Below are 19588 nucleotides of genomic sequence, written 5' to 3'. Positions count from 1 at the left end.
CAAGTCAGTGCTTCAGGCACTGCAGTGCTTGTGCAAGGGAAGGTTCGCTCAGGAGCTGGGTGTGTGAGTGTGTAAGACGTGTGCAAACGCGGATGGCCGCATGTGTGTGCTAGTGTATGCGAGCTCGTGTCCATGAGTGGGTACGGATGCGTGGGACACGCGTGAGCGTGTGCGCGTGAGTGAGCCGCGGTTGCCCCATGAGAAGGGACCCAGGGCTGAGAAGAAGCCCCGCCCAGCCTCTGTGCGGCCAGTGGGCCCGGAGGAGGAGCTGACCCTCAAAGTCGCCTCACAGCCTAAGGGACCTCAGGCAAGCCTTCGGTGAGCCTCAGTTTCTTCCCCTGTTCAATGGGCGGAGTGGAACTGGTGTTACTGCGCTGCGCCAGGCGTCTGGTCCCGATTAAGTTAAGGTGTGTGCTTTGTGCCCCAAATCCTGGAATCTCCGCGTCCCCGCTGCCGGTCCCCTTCCCTGACCTTCAGCCCCCGTCACCAGGTGGCGACGGGTGAGGGTCAGAGGTTCCATCCCCTCTCCCCGGCTCCCCGCCGCTCGCCGTGGCTCCCTCCCTCCCTCCAGCCCGGGTCACCCCGCACCCCCGCCGCCACGCCCGCGCCGGGCACCCCCGCCCCGCCCCGCCCCGCCCCCGTCCCGCCGCCCCCGCCCCCCAGCCGGGGCTGCGGCCCCAGGTGCGCGCGGCGGGCGGCGCCGGGCGCTGGGGAAGGGGCGGGGCGCCCTGCGCGCGGCTCTGCGCTCGCGGGCTCGGGGCGCGCGGTCCCCCGGGTCCCCCCGCCCGCCGTGCTGCCCGCGGCTGGCAGGAGCGGGCGCGGCGCGGGAGGCGGCGGCGGGCACGACCCGGCGGGAGCGACGGGGAGCCGAGCGGAGCCCCAGCCCCTTCCCGCCCGCTGCGCCGGCGCCGCGCGTGAGCCCCGGGCCCGCGGAGAGATGAGCGCCCGGCGGCCCGACGCACCCGAGGCGCAGCGGCCCGGCCCCGCGGCCCCGTGATGGGCTCCTGCGTGTCGCGAGGTGAGGGGGCTGCCGGCCCGGGTGGGGGGTCGGGGGCCCGGGGCCCCCAGCCGAGGACGCTCGCACGTCCGCTCGCCGGCTCCCGGGAACCTGGGGGGTGGGAGCGGGGGTGGGGGGCGACCCGGCCTTCGCGACCGGTACCACCCCCCGCCACCCCACCGAGCCCCAGGGGACGCGGTGCCCCGGGAGGACGGGGGAGGGGGGCAGCGCGGGGAGAGCACGGGGAGGTCACCGCATCCCCAGCCCGGCTTGGAACCACACCCAGGCAGGTGGCTCGGAGCGGGGTCGCTTCCAGGCCGGCAGCCACACACCCCCTGCCGTGTGCTCTGAGGGGAGGGAGGCTCCTGGTTGCTCCTGGCTTCTCTGGAGAGGCGGTGGGGACACCAGGGGAGCAGGCCGACACACTCCCCCAAGGCGCAGGCCCTCCCTGCCCGACGCGGGCACTTCTGTCCCCTCACCCAGGCCCCTGTCTTCAGGGCCCCCCTGCTCTCGTGCACTTCCCAAGGTGGTGCCCAGGAGTGGGAGTGAACTGCCCGGAGGGGGTGGCGGTGGAGTCCTGCACAGAGCAGGGGGGCCGGAGATGGGGGAGGGGGGCTAGGGGGGTGGAAGTGACTGAGGCCTTAGCCCCAGCTCTGCAGACTGAGGCCAAACCCACTGACCCCAACCACACAGCCAATAGCTTACTTTCAGGGGTTGAGGGATGAACAGGCACTGGGGAGGGGCCGCACAGGCCCTGGAGGGGGTCTTGTCCTGGGGGGGGGGGGTGCTGAGGAAGGAGCGCAGCACCCCTCCCCCATCCTCTGGCCTCTAAGGAGCTCATCAGTCCAAGTGGGACATTCAGGCTAGTAGCTTGGGGTGTCTCAGGAGGGTGTCAGGGCTGGGATCGTGGGTGGGAGTGAGGTTGTGTGAGGTTCACAAACTTATTCATTCATTACGCTGATGTCGGCGCGACACCTACTGTGTGCGTGCTGGGTGGGCGTCTAGCGGAGATGGGTCCGGTACAGCGTCTGCCCTTGTGAGGCCTAAAGCTGGCCAGAGGGGAAGGTAGCTTCAAGGGTTCCGGGAGAGTATTTAAGATCCTTGAGGACTGACAACCTCTCAGTGTGTTTCCAGAAACCAGAAGGCTCTGGGCAGGCTCTGGGTGTGGGGCAGCTGGGATCTAGCGTTTCCTTGGTGACTGTGTCCCTTCCGCATCACTTGGCCATCCCGCGCCAGGGACCCGAGTGGACCTGTCTGTGAGCTGGAAGGCTGCAGACCCAGTGAACACAGCACAGGGGCCAGAGAGGAAGAGATTCCTGCCAAGGTCCTCTGACCCCCCAACCAGGGGCTGGCACCCTCTGCCGTGCCTGTCTGAGGTCACACAGGCACCCTTCCTTCTGCGGCTTGGGCTCCCCAGTGCCCCCGCCAGATCAGTTGTGTGTTCTAACCTTGTCTGCTTCCTGGGGCTTACAGCCCCAACATGCATCGGGCCAGTTGGATGAAGGTCCGAGACCACTTGAGCAGAGGACAGCTGTGGTCCCAGGGACCGAAGCACTAAGTGGAGGCCACCCAGCCTCTAATTGTCACTGTCAGAGTGCTTACAGCTTACCAGGTATTGGTTGGAGCGTTTTAGGCACAAGTAGCTAATTTGGGGTAGGTACTATCGCAGAACCCATTTTACAAATGGGGAAACTGCTCAGAGGGGGAGTTGAGTGACCTGAAAATAGCTGACCCTGTGCCCTTCGCCTCCTGCACCACACCCCCAACCCGTAGCCCGGGGGGCCTGGCCTGCTCCTCTCCAGCTACAGGCTTCCATGAGCTTCCAAGTGTTGTTCTCGGAACACCCAGTGCCAATAACAACCACTGTCTCCAAGCACTTCCCTGTGCCTGCTACGTAGCCCTGAAGCCAGGCCAGGGATCGTGAGCCTCATGCTATGCCCATACTCAGCCCAGAGCCTGCACCCAGGTGGGGCCGCCCTAGCCAAACCCGAGCCCCGGGTACAGGCCACACCTGGCAGAGCCTCCCCATAGCAGCATGGGGCAGCACGTCCCTTCTCTGTGCCAGGCCTGAGAGGTCAGGAGTGCAGACTCTGGAGCTGGCCAGCCTAGGTGCCCATCCACACCATTCACTAGCTCTGTGACCTCAGCAAGTTACTTAACCTTGGATGTGTGTCTCAGTGCTCTCATCTCTAAAATGGGACTAATACCAGTATTGATGTCCTAGGGTTGCTGGGCAGGGATCAAATGACTTAATTCCTGTAGAGCACTCAGACCCGTGCCTGGCCGGAAGTAAGCACTCATAAGTGTTACTATTTGTTTCATTTGAAATGTTTTGTTATCACCGAGATAACAAAGAGAACCTCTTGTCTGGGAAAGGGGAGGCCTCGGAGGCTTCCAGCCCCGTCCTGCCCTCATGACTGCCCTGTGGCAGGCATTTGAGGTACTGAGGACTTGGGGAAAGTCATGGGGACCAGAGTAAGGCAACAAATGCTATTTCCAGGAGCTACTTTGTATTCATCATCTACTAAGCTACCATTTATCAAGGGCTTAGCCTCACCCCGGCTGAGCCTTTACTCCTCTGACCTAGTTTGTCGTCATTCAACCCTGGGAGGGGAGACACGGGGCTCAGAGACAGGAAGAGTCTTACCTGAGGTCACACAGCCAGGACACTGAGAGGCAGGATTTGAATCCGGGTCCGTGGTAGCCCAGCACCTGAGGAGGGACCCCTTGCCCTTTGCTTTCTGATGTGCCCTACGTGAGAGAGGTACCCAGTGCATGGCCAGTGCTTAAAAAAAAAAACAACTCTCTGGAATAACTCACGTGGTTGGGGCTTTGCTGCCACCACTGGTGACAAAGTGTATGGAGCAGGGGGAGTTAATATCTACCTCCCTCTCTCCCGGCTGCAGGTTCTCTCAGGGCCGCCCCATGCCCCTGGCACCCCTCCGCCTGCCCCTCCTGCCCCAGCCGTATCCTCCAACCAGCCCATCAGCCTCCTGGCCTCACCCTGGGGCTCTCAGTGCCCTGGGCCCTGGGGTGAGGGCAGAAATTGGAGACTGAAGCCTTTCTTCTGGAAGGTCAGACATCTATGATGTCTGGGAGAAGGCTCCAGCTCTGAAGGGGCTGGCCAGAGCCACCCACAGTGCCCAGGGCCCACTGACCACGCCCCCGTCCCAGCCCCTCAGCTCTTTCTCACCCTGGCCCTTGCAGAGCCAGTGAGCAGTCCGACATGGGCACTGGGGGAGACTGAGGAAGGAGTAGATCGGGCCTTGTTAGGAGCTCACTGTCTGAGGAAAGAAACACAACCTTGCCCGTGGAGTAGTCTAAGTGGGGAGGCAGGGCATGGACACACACACATACACACACACACATGCAGAAAAACTGCTTGAGGAGATCACCACTGGTTAGTGGTTTGAGCACAGTCTCTGGAATTTCAGACTGATTTAGGTTTGAACCCCCATCTCTGTTCTTATTAGCTGGTGACTTTGCAGAAGTGATTTAACTTCCCTGAGCCTCAGTTTCCCTGTCTGTAAAGTGGGAATAATAGTATCTACTTTGCAGGATTTTAGTGAGGGTTAAACAAGAGATAATGGATGAAAAGGCCTAGGACGGTCAAGGTTAGGCCCTGAAAAATAGTAGGTGTTCAATAAATAATGGCAGCAAATCACTGCAGGCCAGACTTTGCTCATTAGGGCTAATACAGCCGAGGCCAATCTAGGCAGGCTGCCTGGAGGAGGTGAGGCTAGCACAAGATGAGCTCTAGGATAGCTCATCAAAGAGACTGAGCCACAGGATGGCTAAGGAAATGGAAAGGAGTTGAGGTGTGTGGGAGGTCCTAGAGAAGGGCCCGTTGTCTCCCTCCCATCCTCGGTTGGGGAATGGAAACAGACCCCCTCGCTCTGCATCAACTCACTGATGAAGTTACCGCTGTGGTCCTGGTGACCTATAAACAAATGTCCTGGGGAGCAGAAGGGTACTTTGTCCACTCGAGGCCAGGCCTCTGCCAAGCTCAGAGCGACAGCCTGTCATGGCAGTGACTCACCAGGCAGAGAGGCCAAGGGCTCACTCCCGGTGGCCTCCCTCTGCACAGTCCCCACGGTAAGCTCCAGCCCTAGGGGCAGGACCAGAGGTCACCGGTGGTGACTGCGATCTGTCCACCCGCTCCAGAAAGAGGATCTCAGGTCTGAGAGGGGAGAGGGACAGAGCAGCCACCGTTTCCGGAGTGTTTGATGTGACGGTGCTTCATCCTCGGCAACCCCTTCCTGAGGATGTGGGGACTCTCATCTCACAGGTGAGAGCCCACAGCTCACAGGGGCTGTGACGCATCTGGGATTGGACCCGGGGCAGGGACTGTAAAAGTGTTCTCCTCAGAGACTAGGACAGGCCTGGACCTCAGCCGGCCAGCAGCACGCACCCGGGGAGCCCCTGGCTAGAGGACTGCACTGTGCGCTCAGCCACAGGGGTCCTGAGAAGCTTAGAGCCCAAGCTTGGCGGCTATGGGGGGGGGGGGGGCATGGTGAGGACCTTTGCACCCCGGCTGCGTATCAATTACTGTGTGCTTGCTTGCTTGCTTGCTTGCTTGCTTGCTTTTTAAGTTTATTTTTATTTATTTTGAGAGAGAGAGCAAGTGGGGCTGGGGCAGACAGAGAGGGAGACAGAATCCCAAGCAGGCTCCATGCTGTCAGTGCAGAGCCCGATGCGGGGCTCGAACCCACGAACCGTGAGATCATGACCTGAGCCGAAACCAAGTTGGGCCCTTAACAGACTGACCCACCCAGGCGCCCCTCCTGTGTGCTTTCAAGAGGAAGTTTACCCTCTCTGGGCTGCTGGGAAAGAACGGGGTTACCTTGGGCCCTCCCTGCCCTCCTGGGGTGCAGAGCCCTGGGAGACACTCCAGGGGCAGATGGCAGCCACAATGACTAGTGGGCTGGGACGTGAGCACCAAAGAACAGCTAAAGGGGCTAGATGGCTCCGAGGCACGTGTGAGAGGGAGCTGAGCTGCAGACTCACCCAAGGAGCGAGCAGAGAAAACCAGGGTGGGAGCTTTGCAGCAAGAGGGGCTTAGGTTAGACATCAGGAGGAACTGTCTGCAGAAGATTGAGGAGCTGGTGTGAGAAGGCAGGAAGCATCCCTGGTAGGCAGGAGAGAGCTCTGGCTGAAGGCACAGGGACAGAGGACACGTCTGGATGACATCCCTCTCCTTGCAGGATCAAGATGGCCCCTTCCAAGTTGCTAGGGCAACCAGAGGCTTGTCACTGCTGTGGCCAGGGGAGGTGGGGGAGGGGGCAGGTCTCCAAAGGGGCCTCAGGCCTTGAGGTCAAAGGAGTAGGGTGTGGACCAGGAGAGGAAGGAGGACCCCACCGCTGCCTCGGAGAAGGAGACGCCCACAGGAGCGGTGGCCAGGGGTCCCCCCAGGCTGTCCCCAGCCCCCACCCCACATGAAACACTGTGTTTTTCCAGTTGCTGGTGGTGACGAGGCTGCCGGTCCCAGCTGGGCGAAGAGCAGCCTGTGACTTCACCCTGGGCTGCTCCATTACCTGACGTCTCCATGGCAACCAGCCTGTGACATCACGGGGCCAAAGTCCTCAGGGGGAGAAGGCAGCTTTGGAGGAGGCTCCCAGACGCCAACTGAGGCAGGGGGCAGGCGAGCCGGAGAGGGGCTGAGAGCCAGCAGCCCTCCAAGTCCACCTTGACCAATGACCTTGCACAAGCCATGTCTGCTCCAGGCCTTTGACACGGCCTAGCAGCTTCCGCAGTGCTCAGTTCCCCTTACTCTCCAGTCTGCAGACCACACAGTTTTCAAACAGCTTCAGGGACGACCAGGGACCCCTAGAAATATTCCGGCACCTCTCAAAGTTCCCCGGGACAGCCTGCAGCCAGCACAACTCTGCCTGCACCCCGGCAGGCCCCTGCTTATGCACTCTGGAATCTTAGGAATGGCCACTCTCAGACGTTTTTGACTGGAACCCGTAGCAATAAATATATTTTGCATCACGATCTAGCACACACACAGAAAATTCTTACCACAGGTGCGTAGGCACACTTGTGTGAGCACATGCGTGTCTGTGCAATTTAAAGTTTCATGGGGCGCCTAGGTGACTTGGTTAAGCGTCCGACTTCAGCTCAGGTCATGATATTGCGGTTTGTGAGTTCGAGCCCCACATCGGGCTCTGTGCTGACAGCTCAGAGCCTGGAGCCTGCTTCAGATTCTGTGTCTCCCTCTCTCTCTGCCCCTCCCCTGCTCACAGTCTGTCTCTCTCTCCTTCAAAAATCAATAAGTGTTAAAAAAATAATAATAAACTGAAGTTTCATGAAACAATACTCAACCTGACTCCTCTGTAGGTTCTGGTATTTTCTGTTTTATTTTATCACTTTTTTAACAGACTCTTTTTTTTAAGTTTATTTATTTTTTGGGGGGGTGGGGAATGTGTGTGAGCAGGGGAGGGGCAGACAGAGAGGGAGAGAGAGAGAATCCTAAGCAGGCTCCATGCTGTCAGTGCTGAGTGAGACGTGGGGCTCGATCTCACAAACCATGAGATCATGACCTGAGCTGAAGTCAAGAGTTCGATGCTTAACTGCCTAAGCCACCCAGGCATCCGTATTTTATTCTGTTTTTTAATTTTTAAATGTTTGTTTATTTTTTGAGAGAGAGAGAGCACGTGCACACACAAGCAGAGGAGGGGCAGAGAGAGAGAGAGAGAGAGAGGGAGACACAGAATCCGAAGCAGGCTCCAGGCTCCCAGCTGTCAGCACAGAGCCCGATGTGGGGCTCGAACCCATGAACTGTGAGGTCATGACCTGAGCTGAAGTCGGATGCTTAACTGACTGAGCCACCAGGTGCCCCTATTTTATTTTATTCTTTAAAAATATGACCTAGTAAGCGGCTTGCATGACCCACTGAAGGATGTGCCCCTGCTTGAACGCCACTTTGGAGGGACCTGGAACATGGTCTTTGTACACATGGAGACTCTGAAACCCAGAGAGGGGCAGTCCCAGCTCAGGGACACACAGCCGGGACTCGGGATAAAGAGCAGGATGTGTGGAATGTTCCCGTGTGCAAGCACACGCTCGGCCCACACTCCTCTTGGCTCCTGGGTGATTGAGCTCTGAGTTCAGGGCGTGGGAATGTCAGTCCTGACTCTGCCTTCCTTTCCTCCAGTCCTGCTTCAGACAGGCTCATTCAGACCTCCCTCAGCTGCCCGCCTGCAACCGCCTCTGGGCCAGTCTCCGGGGATCCTGAGTCCCGTCCAGTGTGGATGGAGACTTTCACCTCACACCCTATTTGGTGTTCCCTTTGGCCGTCCAGTCAGGACTGGCCGCACCTGAGGGCCACAGCCTGCCTTTTCCTCTGCGGGCCTCCCTCCTCTCTCTGGGTCCCATTCTCCTCTGACATGTTGGGGTCTGGCATGAGGACCTTGTAGAAAAGTGGCCGAGATATTTTTATCCATCTGGAGTTCTAGTGATCTCTGTTGGCTCAAACTGGCTCACTGTTGAGGCCGAAACAAAATTTGTTTTTAATGTTTATTTCTTTTGAGAGAGAGAGAGAGAGTGAGAGAGAGAGGCAGGGAGAGAGGGAGACAGAGAATCCCAAGCAGGCTCTGCACTGTCAGCGCAGAGCCTGATGTGGGGCTTGAACTCGCAAACCATCAGATCACGACCTGAGCTGAAATCAAGAGTTGGACGCTTAATCAGCTGAGCCACCCAGGCACCCCTGTTGAGGCAAAGTTTAGTGAGCAATGTGCAGGCCCTGTGGCAGGTGCTGGGGCTGTGGTGGTGAATAAAGCTGACGAGGACCAGCCTGTAGACAGCTGATGGTCTACTGAAAGACTGTGAATAAGGAAAGGGACATATACTGTGTGGTGATGGGCACCATAAGATCACGGGGTAGGAAAGGACAGGTGTCATTAAACAAAATGGCTGGAGACCTCGCTGAGGTTCTAACATTTGAGCAGAGACCCGAATGCAGTGTGGGAGTGAACCTGCGGCTATGTGGGAGGAGAGAGTTCCAGCTGGAGGAGCTGAGCAGCCAGTGCAAAGACCCTGAGGCAGGAATGTGCTGGGCGTGTCTGAGCCATCAGTGTGGCTGGCGTGCAAGAGGGAGAGAGGTGGACGTTGAGGTGGCAGGGGGACCACAGGTCCCAGATTAGCATGTGTGAGTTCTGCCAGGGGCCATCTGGGGGGCCTGCCCACTGCAGGGAGATCTGACCTGGTTTGACCTCTTCCATTCTCAGCCCAACTCCCTTGACCCCTAAAGTTGCCCACCTTCCAGCCTCTGAGGCCTGGGGTCCCCTTGTCCTTCATGCAGCCCTCTTAGGGGGCACCGGCAGAAGTCAAACACGGCCCCTTCCTCGGTGTCCTGTTGACCCTTGAGAGACTCATAAGGCAGGCCGTTCCACTCCTCTTCCCGGCCCAGCTGTCTCTCCCCAGCTGTGCAGACACCCAGCCAGGGGTGGGGCGGGTGGGTAAGGATGCTGGCCTCTCTTGTGCAGGCATCCCAGATTTCTGAGAGCCCCCTCACTTCACTTGTGAAGTCAGCAGCGTCAGAAGGGTGGTGGATGGCTGGGGTAGAACAGCCTGTTTCAACCGCCTTGAAGAGGGTGTTTGCTTCCCCTGCCCTTGACAGTGGCTTTCTTCCAAGTGGGGTACCCGGTACGTCTCTGTTCTGCTTTGGATCCTGGTAGGCAATACCTAGAGAACAAGAACAGTCAACTGTCCATTCTACAGATGAAGAAATGGAGGCTCCAAGAGGCAAAGTCAAGGTCCCACAGGTAGTAAAGGGCAGAGTTGGGATGTGAACGGGGCGATCTGGCACCAGAGTGTCACCCAGTTGTCTCTGGACCAGCTCCTCAGGAGCAGACCCTGGAATGAGGATTTGGGTGCAGCTGGTGTAGGAAGGAGATCTTCCAGAGGAAACCAGTAAAGGAATGGAGAGAGAGCGAGGTGGAGGACAGGGGCCGCAAAGGCTCTGTCGCCCTGCGAGGGTGGCTGCAGCCCCATCCCGCGGGGGGGACTCTGAGCTTTTCAACCCCAAACAAAGGGTCATAAACTCGCCTCCGGTTGCCAGAGAGTGGCTCACCCGAAGGAGACACGGTTGCTGCCAGTTGGGAGCCAAGCCCATGGGGCAGGGGCTGTGAATGCGCAAAAACAGGAGGAGAAAGCGATCCAAAGGCACAAGTGAGACCAGTGGAGCACTCATGCTGTCCTCCGGCTCCCCATCCTCCCCTCCCTGCCAACACCTCCGAAAGCCCCCTAGTCACACTTCAGCCCACGGCCCATCCCTGCCTCTGGGAGCACCTGATACCTTCCACCTCCGCTTCCTCCAGGAAGCCCTGCTTGCTTCCATGCCATCTGCTCTTGCAGACTCTGCCTGGGCTACCTAAGCCAGAGGAGGGTGGTGGGAGCTAGCGTCCAGCACAGGGACGCTGCAGGCTGGGACCAGCGTCCTGCAGAGATCCCCCTCCCTGCCACGGCCCAGACACCCCTGCTCCTCCAGTCTCCCAGACTCCACGGTTTTGTGCAAGCTGCACACCCCTCCCTCTGCCCACAACACCTTCCTCCTGGCACCCCCTCCTGGCTAGCTCCCCCATCCACGTGAGGAGTCCGTCCCATCACACCAGGAGAGGGGGTGAAGAACGGGAGCACTCGTGGGTGCTCCTGCCCCCTCCCCACCACCCATCAGCCTTGTGTTTGAATGAGGGGCTTTGGGACTGGTTTCCATGCAACTGGGAGCTCCCAGAGGGCAGGGATGAAGTCTTAATCCGGCCTCTGTGCCCAGGTGCTTGGATGGTACAGACATGTATTAAATGGATGCTTAGTGGGAGAAGAAATGAATGGATGCATAAATGAATGAATGAATGAATGAATGAATGAATGAATGAACCAACTAGAATGTCAGCTCCGTGAGGGCAGAAACCATCTCCGTCTTGCTTGTCATTGTTTGTCAGTGTTCCTAGTGCCTGTAACAGAGCCTGGCACGTAGTAGGTGCTCAGCTAATGCTTTGGAATGCATCAGAAAGAAATGCTTACTCAAGTGAATGGAAGGGTGTTCCCAGTTACCCTCTGGAGGTGGAGTCCTCTTCAGTTCAGCCCAAGAATTCAGTCCAGCAAACCCTGCTTCTTCAGTTCAGCCTGTCATCCCTTCAGCAACTTCTGCAAGCCTACTATGTGGTAGGCCCTGAGAATGCATCACGATGGGACTGGTCCCTGCCCTCCCACACATGCTTTTAGCAGACAGCCTGTGCTAACTGCTATAATACAGGCGGAGGTCATTCCACAGTGTCGACAGAACACCCTCTGGGTGCCAGGCCCTGTTCTCTGGTCTTTGCTATGGTCTCTGCTCTCATGGTCTCGCATTCCCAGAGGGATCGGACACTTCAAAACACAAGAACGTCAAAGAGTGCCGGCTGCCGTAAAGGAAGCTTGGCCCCGGGGCAGGGAGGGCCCCCTGAGGAGGTGACCTTGAGCCGAGACCTGAGTGACACGGTTCAGGAAGATCTGGGGATGGTGTACCAGGTGGAGGGGATAGCAAGGACAAAGAACAAGTGGGCCATTTGGGGAGCAGCAGGGAGGCCAGAGTGGCGGGAACAGGGACCAGGCTGGCGTGCAGGGTGAGGGGCTGGCTCTCCCGTCAGGTTCAATGGAAGGAAGCCAGCGGCAGGTTTTCAGCAAAGGTGCAGTCCGACCTGTAGCATCCCTGTGCGGCCGGGTGGAGAGTGGGCTGCGTGCCAGGAGAGGAAGCAGGAGGCTGTGGCCCTCTTGTGGTCCAGGTGAGAGAGGGTGATGCCCCCTCGTGGGCAGCAGTGGTGGAGATGGAGACGGGTAAATCCGGAAGGGAGGTTGGAGAGAGAGCCAGTAGGGCTTGCTGGTTGGGAGGGTTGGGGGAAGGCAGCGCGGAGAAAACTGGATTTTTGGTTGGTACGGCTGGGTGGACCATTGCATCATTTTCTAAAATTGGAGAAGTGGAGGAAGATGGGCCCGAGTTTCCTTGAGACACCTGCCGGGCATCCGTGAAGGGAGTTGGAAATTCAGTGTGGGGCTCAAGCAGAGTCAGGGCTGTGGGTGTGAATGTGGGCGGCAGCCGCTCGCTCTCCGATGAGATGCCCTGGGAGAGAGGAGGGAGATGAGGAGGGGCCGGGAGGGAGCGGAAGGGGGACCACGGAGGTGGGAGGGAAGCCCGAGATGGGCGTGGCTTGAGAGGGAGGGAGGGGCTGAGAAGCCAATGAACCGCTGGGCTTGGCCAGGTAGTCTAGGGCTTTCTCCGGAGAGGCGACCCGAAAAGGGTGGAGGAGGGGCGCCTGGGTGGCTCAGTCGGTTAAGCGGCCGACTTGGGCTCAGGTCGTGATCTCACAGTCCGTGAGTTCGAGCCCCGCGTCAAGCTCTGTGCTGACAGCTCGGAGCCTGGAGCCTGTTTCGGATTCCGTGTCTCCCTCTCTCTCTGACCCTCCCCCGTTCATGCTCTGTCTCTCTGTCTCAAAAATAAATAAACGTTAAAAAAAAATTAAAAAAAAAAGAAAAGGGTGGAGGAGAAAATGGGAGTCCAGGAAGTAGAGGTCGAACACAACTCTAAGCGTGGCCTGGAAGGGGTTTGAGGATTGGACATGGAGCTGGGGGGAGCTGGGGTCGGGACCACCACACCGGCGGCCAAGAGGGAGACAGACAGACGGGACGATCACAAGAGCAGAGAGAGAGCAGAGGTCCTGGGTGGGGGGCAAGGCCAGGTGCCAGTCCCTGGTTGGGACGGCTGGTCTGGGCTCGGCTCGGATGGGGTAGGGATAGTTCTTCCTCTGTCATAGGAGGGAGAGCAGATGGTGTGGGCAAAATGCGGGCGGGGTAATGATTTGAGGTAGAAAAATGGGGCCAGGATGGAGCCTGCCGAAGGCTTCTGGATCTCAGTGAGGGACAAGGAAGAGCCAGAAGCAGGGCGTGGGGTCGGGGGTGCCAGGGTTGCTGGTTTGAGAAGGAAAGACTCCCGAGGGAGTCCGCCTGGCAGGAAGCAAACTTAGCGGTGATGGGAGACAGGTAGAAGGGTCCCCAGACGGTGTCTCGTGCGAGGCCGGTGACTTTCTCCAGCGACATGCAGGTCCAGGCGCAGAGCAGGCAGAGGGGAGACTGAACACGGTTGAGACTTGAGGGCGTCCGCGAAGGAGAGCTCAGTTCGCAGGCTGGGCCAGGGCTGGGCCGGGAGGGGAGTGAGGGCACCAGGGGCTAGTGGAAAAGAGGAGGGGAAATGGATTGGAGGTCCCGATGAGGTCAAAAATTCTGGAGTGTGGGTGCTGGAATTAGGGGAAACGGAGGAACAGGCAGATGGGCGATAATTCTCATGGAGGGGACCAGGCGGGAGGAGATCTAGCCGGTCTCCTCATCTGCCATGGCCTTGGGTCTCTGTTTCCTACAAGATGACAAGGGATGATAATATCGTCGTGCCCATCTCTCGGGGCTGGCTTGAACAGGCCCCATAAGGAGGAGAGTGTGCGGTTTTTCTGAGTTCCTCCTGTCATTGTATTTCCAGATCTGTTCACAAGTGCCCACAAGGACTGCCCCATGCCCCAGGGCACGGGTCCTCTGAACCCAGACTTGCCCTCCAGCCATCCCCCTGCTGTCGCTCCAGCCCATGTCACTGGCAAGGTAACTGGTCACCCTTCATCCCCACCTATGCCCTGGTTCCCAGAGTGTCCCCTACAGCTCCCCACGGGGAGCTGAAACCTTTCCAATCTTCCCTTCCTGCCGCACTTGGCTACTTCCTGTGGGATCAGAGCCCCCAAGGTTTGGTACTCAGTTGAATGAAGGTCTGGGTCACCCTGGGCATCCAGGACCTGGACCTGGGTTGTTTAGAAAAGAGAGTCCTGCCTTGGAGATTTTCCCACCCAAATGAACTCAGTCTTGCAGATAACAAGTCCCCCCACCCCCACCCCCACCCCCTACCACCAGCCCACCAGCCCTTAGCAGCCTGCATTGCCCTCTGGAGGGTAGAGTGCCATTCTTTTTTTTTTTTTTTTCTTTTTCTTTAAGTTTATTTCAGTAATCTCTGCATCCAACGTGGGGCTCGAACTCACAACCCTGAGATCAAGAGCTGGGTGCTGGGTGACTGAGCCAGCCAAGCGCCCCCAAGGAGTGGCATTCTTAGTCCGGATGCATTAGGAAGAGCTTGCTGGGGGTCTCAAATCGTGCTGCATAATTTCCACCCCCACCCCAGAGGTCGTGGCTTGGACCTACCTGTTGATATAATTATTATAATATATATATTTTTAGCGCATACACTTGCTAAGTGTCATGCTGGGCACTTTGCATCATGTCATTTGCCTCACGACAACCCGTGAGGTAAATGGTAGTATCACCCCTTTACAGAGGAAGAAACTGACGTTCTGGGATGTTAAGGCATTCGGCTAAGCGCTCCCAGGTGCAAAGTACAGAGTCAAAACTCGAACCCCGGTCGGACCTATGTCCTGCACTCGCTGCCTTGCTGGCAGAGCCGCCATTGCCTGCCCCCCGCCCCCCGTCTTTCCCCGCACGGCAAGGGAAACCAGGGCACGACCTCGGAATACCAGAAGGCTGACCGACACCACCGCCCCGGGCTCCAGGACCTGTGCCTTCTGCTGGCACTGTGTGCCAGGCCCTGCCTGACCCTCTTTCTCCTCTCGTTTTAGGACAAACAGATGGACTTCTGTTGGGATCCTTGGCAGGTCAGTGCGTTTGCCCTTCCCCCGGTCCAGCCAGCCGCGGCTGACACCGTTGCCCCTCACTGTGCAGTGCCCAGCCTGAACGCCCAGTCCTGCGGGCCCTGGGGGAGGGGGGGCCCTGACGAGAACAGCGGGGTGGGATGGCCCTGTGGGGGTGGGCACAATCGCTCAGGGAGGATGCCTCGTGGGGATGGAAGTGGGGAGGGGGGTGCCCTCTGGCAGGTGCGGGGGGGATGTCATCTGGCCCCTCTCTTCCCCGCAGAGGTGCTTCCAGACCACCAACGGCTACCTGTCTGATTCCAGGTCCTGCTCCAGCAACTACAATGTGGCAGCTCTAGCCACCTCGTCCCTTGTGGGTAGGCCCCGACTGCCCTCTCCTGCCCTGGAGTTGGCACGTCCCCCACCCCCGGACACTAGCCGTGGGGAGGGCAGAGCTGGGCCGCAGGGGGAAGGATGCCACGCTCCGGGCCGGGTTCGGCCAGCGATGGTGACTTGGTGCTCCTGACCCACCCCCCCACCCCCCGGCCGGGTTAAGTTGTTGGGGTCTCCCCGAAGCCCTGAGGAGCTGGCCCCGAGTCTTCAGATCTCTTCAGCAGAGGCAGTCTGCCCGTCACCCCCCCTTGGGTCGGGTTCCCTAGAAGCAGAGCCCCGGACGAGGATTGTGCGAGTGCTTTATTGAGGAGTAGTTCTGGAGGGCAGTGTGTAGGAGTGAGGGCAGCAGGGCCAGGGGAGGGAGCCCAGCAAAGAGGGGGCCGCACGAGAAACCGTTCTCGGCCTGATACCCCTGGGGAGCTCAGGAGCACTGACGGAACCACTCCCGGTGCTGGCGGATGCTTGGATATTACTGCCCCCTGTTGGTCCCTTGTTGCCCCTGGGAGGGCTCTCCAGCCTCCGGGGTGGCTCTGGGTGAGGCCACTCCTTTCAGCCGAGGGCAGGCTCTGGGGAGGGCTGCAGGCGGGAGGCAGTGGCAGCGGGGAGGTGGGCGCACAGGCCAGCACGGGGTCTGCCGCGCAGGTGGCCCCAGAGCACACCTTCCGGGCCGTTCTCAGCGGGCCAGCCTCTTTGCTCACGGGTCTGTCCCACGTACCTCAGGCTCACGTCTCCTTAAATCCCTCACGGCCCTCACGGCCCTCCCTCCGTTTGCCTGGACGCTTTGCCACCTGAAACCCCTTCCCTCTGCAGGGGCCCTGCGGGGGCCTCTCGAACCACCTCCTGCAAAGACCTTCACCAGTTGCCCACACATCTAGCTTGGGGAGGGGGGTCTCCACCTTCTTCCTCGCCTCCGTCCTCCCCATTTTCTCAGTCTTATGGCTCTGGTTTCCTTGGTGGATACCCCGTCTTGCTTAAATATTGCTGTTCCTTGCGTCTTGGCTCTGAGACCCCAGTGACTGTGTGCTCAGCCTTGGTTCAGAGAGATGCTGAATCATGCCTGACAGCCCTTTCTGTCAACTTCCACACCCAGCCAGTCTCCTCCTGAGAACCCCTCAGGCCACCCGCACCCCCCCACCACACTGCCCAGCCCCTGTCCTGTCTCTTGCTTCCCTTCAGTGGTATCTGACAGAGCCTCATCTCCACCCTTGGCCCCTTCCCTAACTAGGATGCTCTTCCTAAACAGCAGATCTAACCTGTCACTCTCCTGCTCATTACCCTGCTGTGGCTCCCCATTGCTAGAAGGAAAATGTCAGAGTCCTTACTCTAGCCCCCGAGGGGCTCTCCAACCTCTTCCAGTCTTAGTGTTGCCTCCACGTCTCACCCCTGGTGGTCCTGGAATCATGCCAGATTCTTCGATGCCTTCCTTCTCATCTCATCTCTGAAATAGCCTCCGTCTTGCCTTCTTCTGTCCAATGCACCTACAAACCTACCAACCTACCTGTAAAGCTCAAACCCCAGTCCACCTCTTCCAGGAAGCCTACCTGGTATACGGCATCCCACTCAGGTCTCCCCTTCAGCAGAGCTGGCACTGGGCTTGGCACAGGGGATGCTCTCTCAGCACTTATTAATTAATGCATAAAGGGAGAGGACCAGGTGGATCTCAAGTGGATCTTTGGGTGGATCTTCTGGGGCAGAAGGGTCTAAACCTGGTCAAAGGGAATGAGGGGTGTGGCAGGTCTGGGGAGGAAGCACCAAGTGGAGGGGAATATTGCCTGAAAGCAGGATGCTGGTGGCGGGGGGGGGGGGGGGGCGGTGCATAGGACCTCCACATGAGTGGGGAGCATCTAAGTGAGGTGGGGGGCCTTGGGGCTTGGGGACCGTGGGGTACAGAGTGGGCACGGGCATTGGCCGGGCAGGGGGACTTGCACAGATAGATACAGGGCTTTGTGGGTATGAGGCTGTGAGGACGCGGGGCGCTGGGTGAGTACACAGCGATGAATGATTGTAGGGCATAGATCATTGGGTGGGCCTGAGGCACTGGGGGACCTGGGGTAGCGGGGGTAGGGCCCTGAGCTGGGTTCTGTGTCAGAGCGGTCACCCAGCTGCCCTCCATGCCCCCAGGGGTGGTGCAGAGCATCAAGGACCACATCACGAAGCCCACGGCCATGGCGCGTGGCCGCGTGGCTCACCTCATCGAGTGGAAGGGCTGGCGTGCCCAGCGGTCGGGCTGGGAGCCATCCCCGGCTGAGGATGATCATTACTGTTGCCTGCCAGACGAGCTGCGGGAGGCCCGCTTTGCTGCAGGTCAGAGGTTGGGGGCAGGGGAGCATGGGGACGGGACCGTAGGGTCTCTGGTCCTTAAGGGACCGAGGGTCACCACCTGGGCAGTGTCTAGGCAGGGCAAAAAAAAATGCCAGGGGGTGGACGGGGCATCAGGTGGGCGCTCTGATCACCGGGGCCTGGATGGACAGCCAGCTCACTGCAGAGTGCCAATGCGGCCTGGCACCGAGGCCCTGCCCCCATCTTCTGCCCTGTCCCTGCTGAGCTGAGTCCCGCTGTCCTCCCCCTCCCCCAGGGGTCGCCGAACAGTTTGCCATCACAGAGGCCACACTGAGCGCCTGGTCCTCGCTGGACAATGAGGAGCTTCACCCCAAGAACAGCCCTCAGGACGTCGTCCAGCTACAGGGTACCTCCTGGGCCGGCGCTGGGGCGGGGCGGGCGGAGCAGAGCAGGGCCTGGGTGCCTGCCCTGCCACCAAATGCACTGTGACCCCAGACAACCCCCCGCCCCCGTCTCCTCAGCCTTGGTTTCTGCATCTGTCCAATGGGGCTGGGGATCCTTGCCCGGCTCACTGCCCGAGGAGAGCTCTAAGGGTAAAGGAGAGAAGAATAATAGTAATAATGCATCGTGGGGATTAAGTGATTACTGTATTAAGTGCGTATTGTATTATCTCACTTAATCCTCACGACACCTCTACGAAATAGGTCCTGTTATTGTCTCAGGGAAACCGAGGCACCAGGAAACTTGCCCTAGGTTACACAGCTAGAGGCATCAGAGCCAGGACCTGAACCTTAATCCCTAGCACAACCAACCAGTCTTCTAGAACCCCAGGTCACCCCCAGTTACTGCTTCAGCAGGGCTTGGTCCTGGGTGAAGCCTGCATACCAGCTACTTCATGTAATCCTTCCTCTGACAGCGAGGGGAGGGAAGGGAACGGAGGCCGGGGAAGAACACTGTCCCAATTTTCAGAGTGCGGGATTCAGATTCGAGTCCAGGCAGCACAGCCTGCTTTTAACTCCTCCACTCATTCCACCACCCCTGGAACCCCCAGGGAGAAACAGGGGCTCAGAGAGGTTCAGTGACTTGCCCAAGGTCACACAGCTCAGCAGTGACAAAACACTGGCCTTCACCTTCCCTCACACACCAGGAGAGGGTGAGGAGGGGGTCCGGGACTCCATTCCTCATGCCTCCTCCCCCTCCTGTTGGTTTTCCAGACCTAGAGAACCTCTACCTTCAGGACAGTCTTCTGAGCGGCCCCTCCCAGGATGACAGTCTTCTGGCCTTCTCTTCCCCTGGCCTCTCCCCCGATGGCTGGCCCTCACCCGATGAGCCCCCCATCACAGCTGCCGACCCCCAGCCCCCCAGCCCTGAACAGCAGCATCGGAGGCGGCTGCCTAGGGGCCCGGGGCCTCAGGGTGGGGCCCACCTGCAGGGCTCCCTCCCCTCGGTGGACAGCATCTCCCTCTCGGAGGAGGAGGACGAGGTGTTCTACAACTGAGGTGGGGGCTACATGGCTCAGAGCCTCCTCATACTGTGACCTTGCCTGGGGGGCAGCCCGGGCATATCAGGACGTCGGGGTCCGGGCTGGGCGACTCTTGACCCCTCAGGGCAGGCAGAGGGTGGGTGCAGAAGGGATGGGGGGGGGGGTCAGCACTCCTTGTGGACCACTCTGTGCCTCCGTGGACCTGCCCCAGCAGTGGGAGCCATAATCCCCCTTCTCCCTTCTTTACTTGGCTCAGGTGGGCACCTTCCCCCGCAGGGTTTCTGTCATCAGTGGGCTCAAGGACTCTCAGCAGACACCAGGGCAAGCTGCCCAGAGGACCCTGCAGCTGGGCCCCCAGGCAGACGCAGAAGGGCCTAGGAAACCCACTCGGAGTGGGACCTGGGGCCCCTGCCCTGACCCCGGGGCTCAGTCCTTCCCCCTCCCTCTGTGTTCGTGCCCCCCTCCCTCAGAGGTGGGACAGCCTCTCTGGTAGCTAAGTGTCTGTTCCTCAGCTCCCTTCTTGAGAATCTCTGTCTCTGGAGGGTCTGTTCATCCTTCACTCTCTGAACCTGCTCCCTGGTGCCCCTACCCCCTTCCCTGCACCCTGGAAGGTTCTCTGCAGACATTAAAGTGGTGGATTCACCCAATGAACTTGGCCTGGTCTCTGGGGGAAGGTGTGTCCTTGGGCCCCTGGGATAAGGGGGTTTTAGAGGGACTCGGGGGGGCCCTATGCCCTGCCCCTCCCCCCCCCAACAGGTGGTTCACCCACTGCCAGCCAGCCTG

General features: G+C 59.3%; 1 protein-coding gene across 5 annotated transcripts; it reads left to right on the top strand.

The window, feature by feature from the left end:
* Positions 1-293: 293 nt before the first annotated feature.
* Positions 294-19483, top strand: FAM131C (family with sequence similarity 131 member C). 5 transcript variants are annotated; one of them, XM_053207640.1, is made up of 8 exons: positions 737-1018; positions 13503-13618; positions 14638-14673; positions 14933-15026; positions 17164-17346; positions 17618-17728; positions 18537-18821; positions 19082-19483. In XM_053207640.1, exons 1-7 carry the CDS (start codon positions 997-999, stop codon positions 18818-18820), a joined length of 846 nt encoding a protein of 281 aa, XP_053063615.1. In that variant the 5' UTR covers positions 737-996; the 3' UTR covers position 18821; positions 19082-19483. The 5 variants fall into 5 exon arrangements, with proteins under 5 accessions (XP_053063624.1, XP_053063620.1, XP_026916118.1 ...); XM_053207649.1 differs by lacking the exon at positions 737-1018 and adding an exon at positions 294-318 and having other exon boundaries at positions 14974-15026; positions 18537-19483; XM_053207645.1 differs by lacking the exon at positions 737-1018 and adding an exon at positions 386-407 and having other exon boundaries at positions 14974-15026; positions 18537-19483.
* Positions 19484-19588: the final 105 nt, after the last annotated feature.

The sequence above is a fragment of the Acinonyx jubatus genome, chromosome C1 (assembly GCF_027475565.1).
Source record: "Acinonyx jubatus isolate Ajub_Pintada_27869175 chromosome C1, VMU_Ajub_asm_v1.0, whole genome shotgun sequence".
NCBI lineage: Eukaryota > Metazoa > Chordata > Mammalia > Carnivora > Felidae > Acinonyx > Acinonyx jubatus.
The sequence above is the reverse complement of the archived record's forward strand: the minus strand, read 5'-3'. Positions and strand labels throughout refer to the sequence as shown.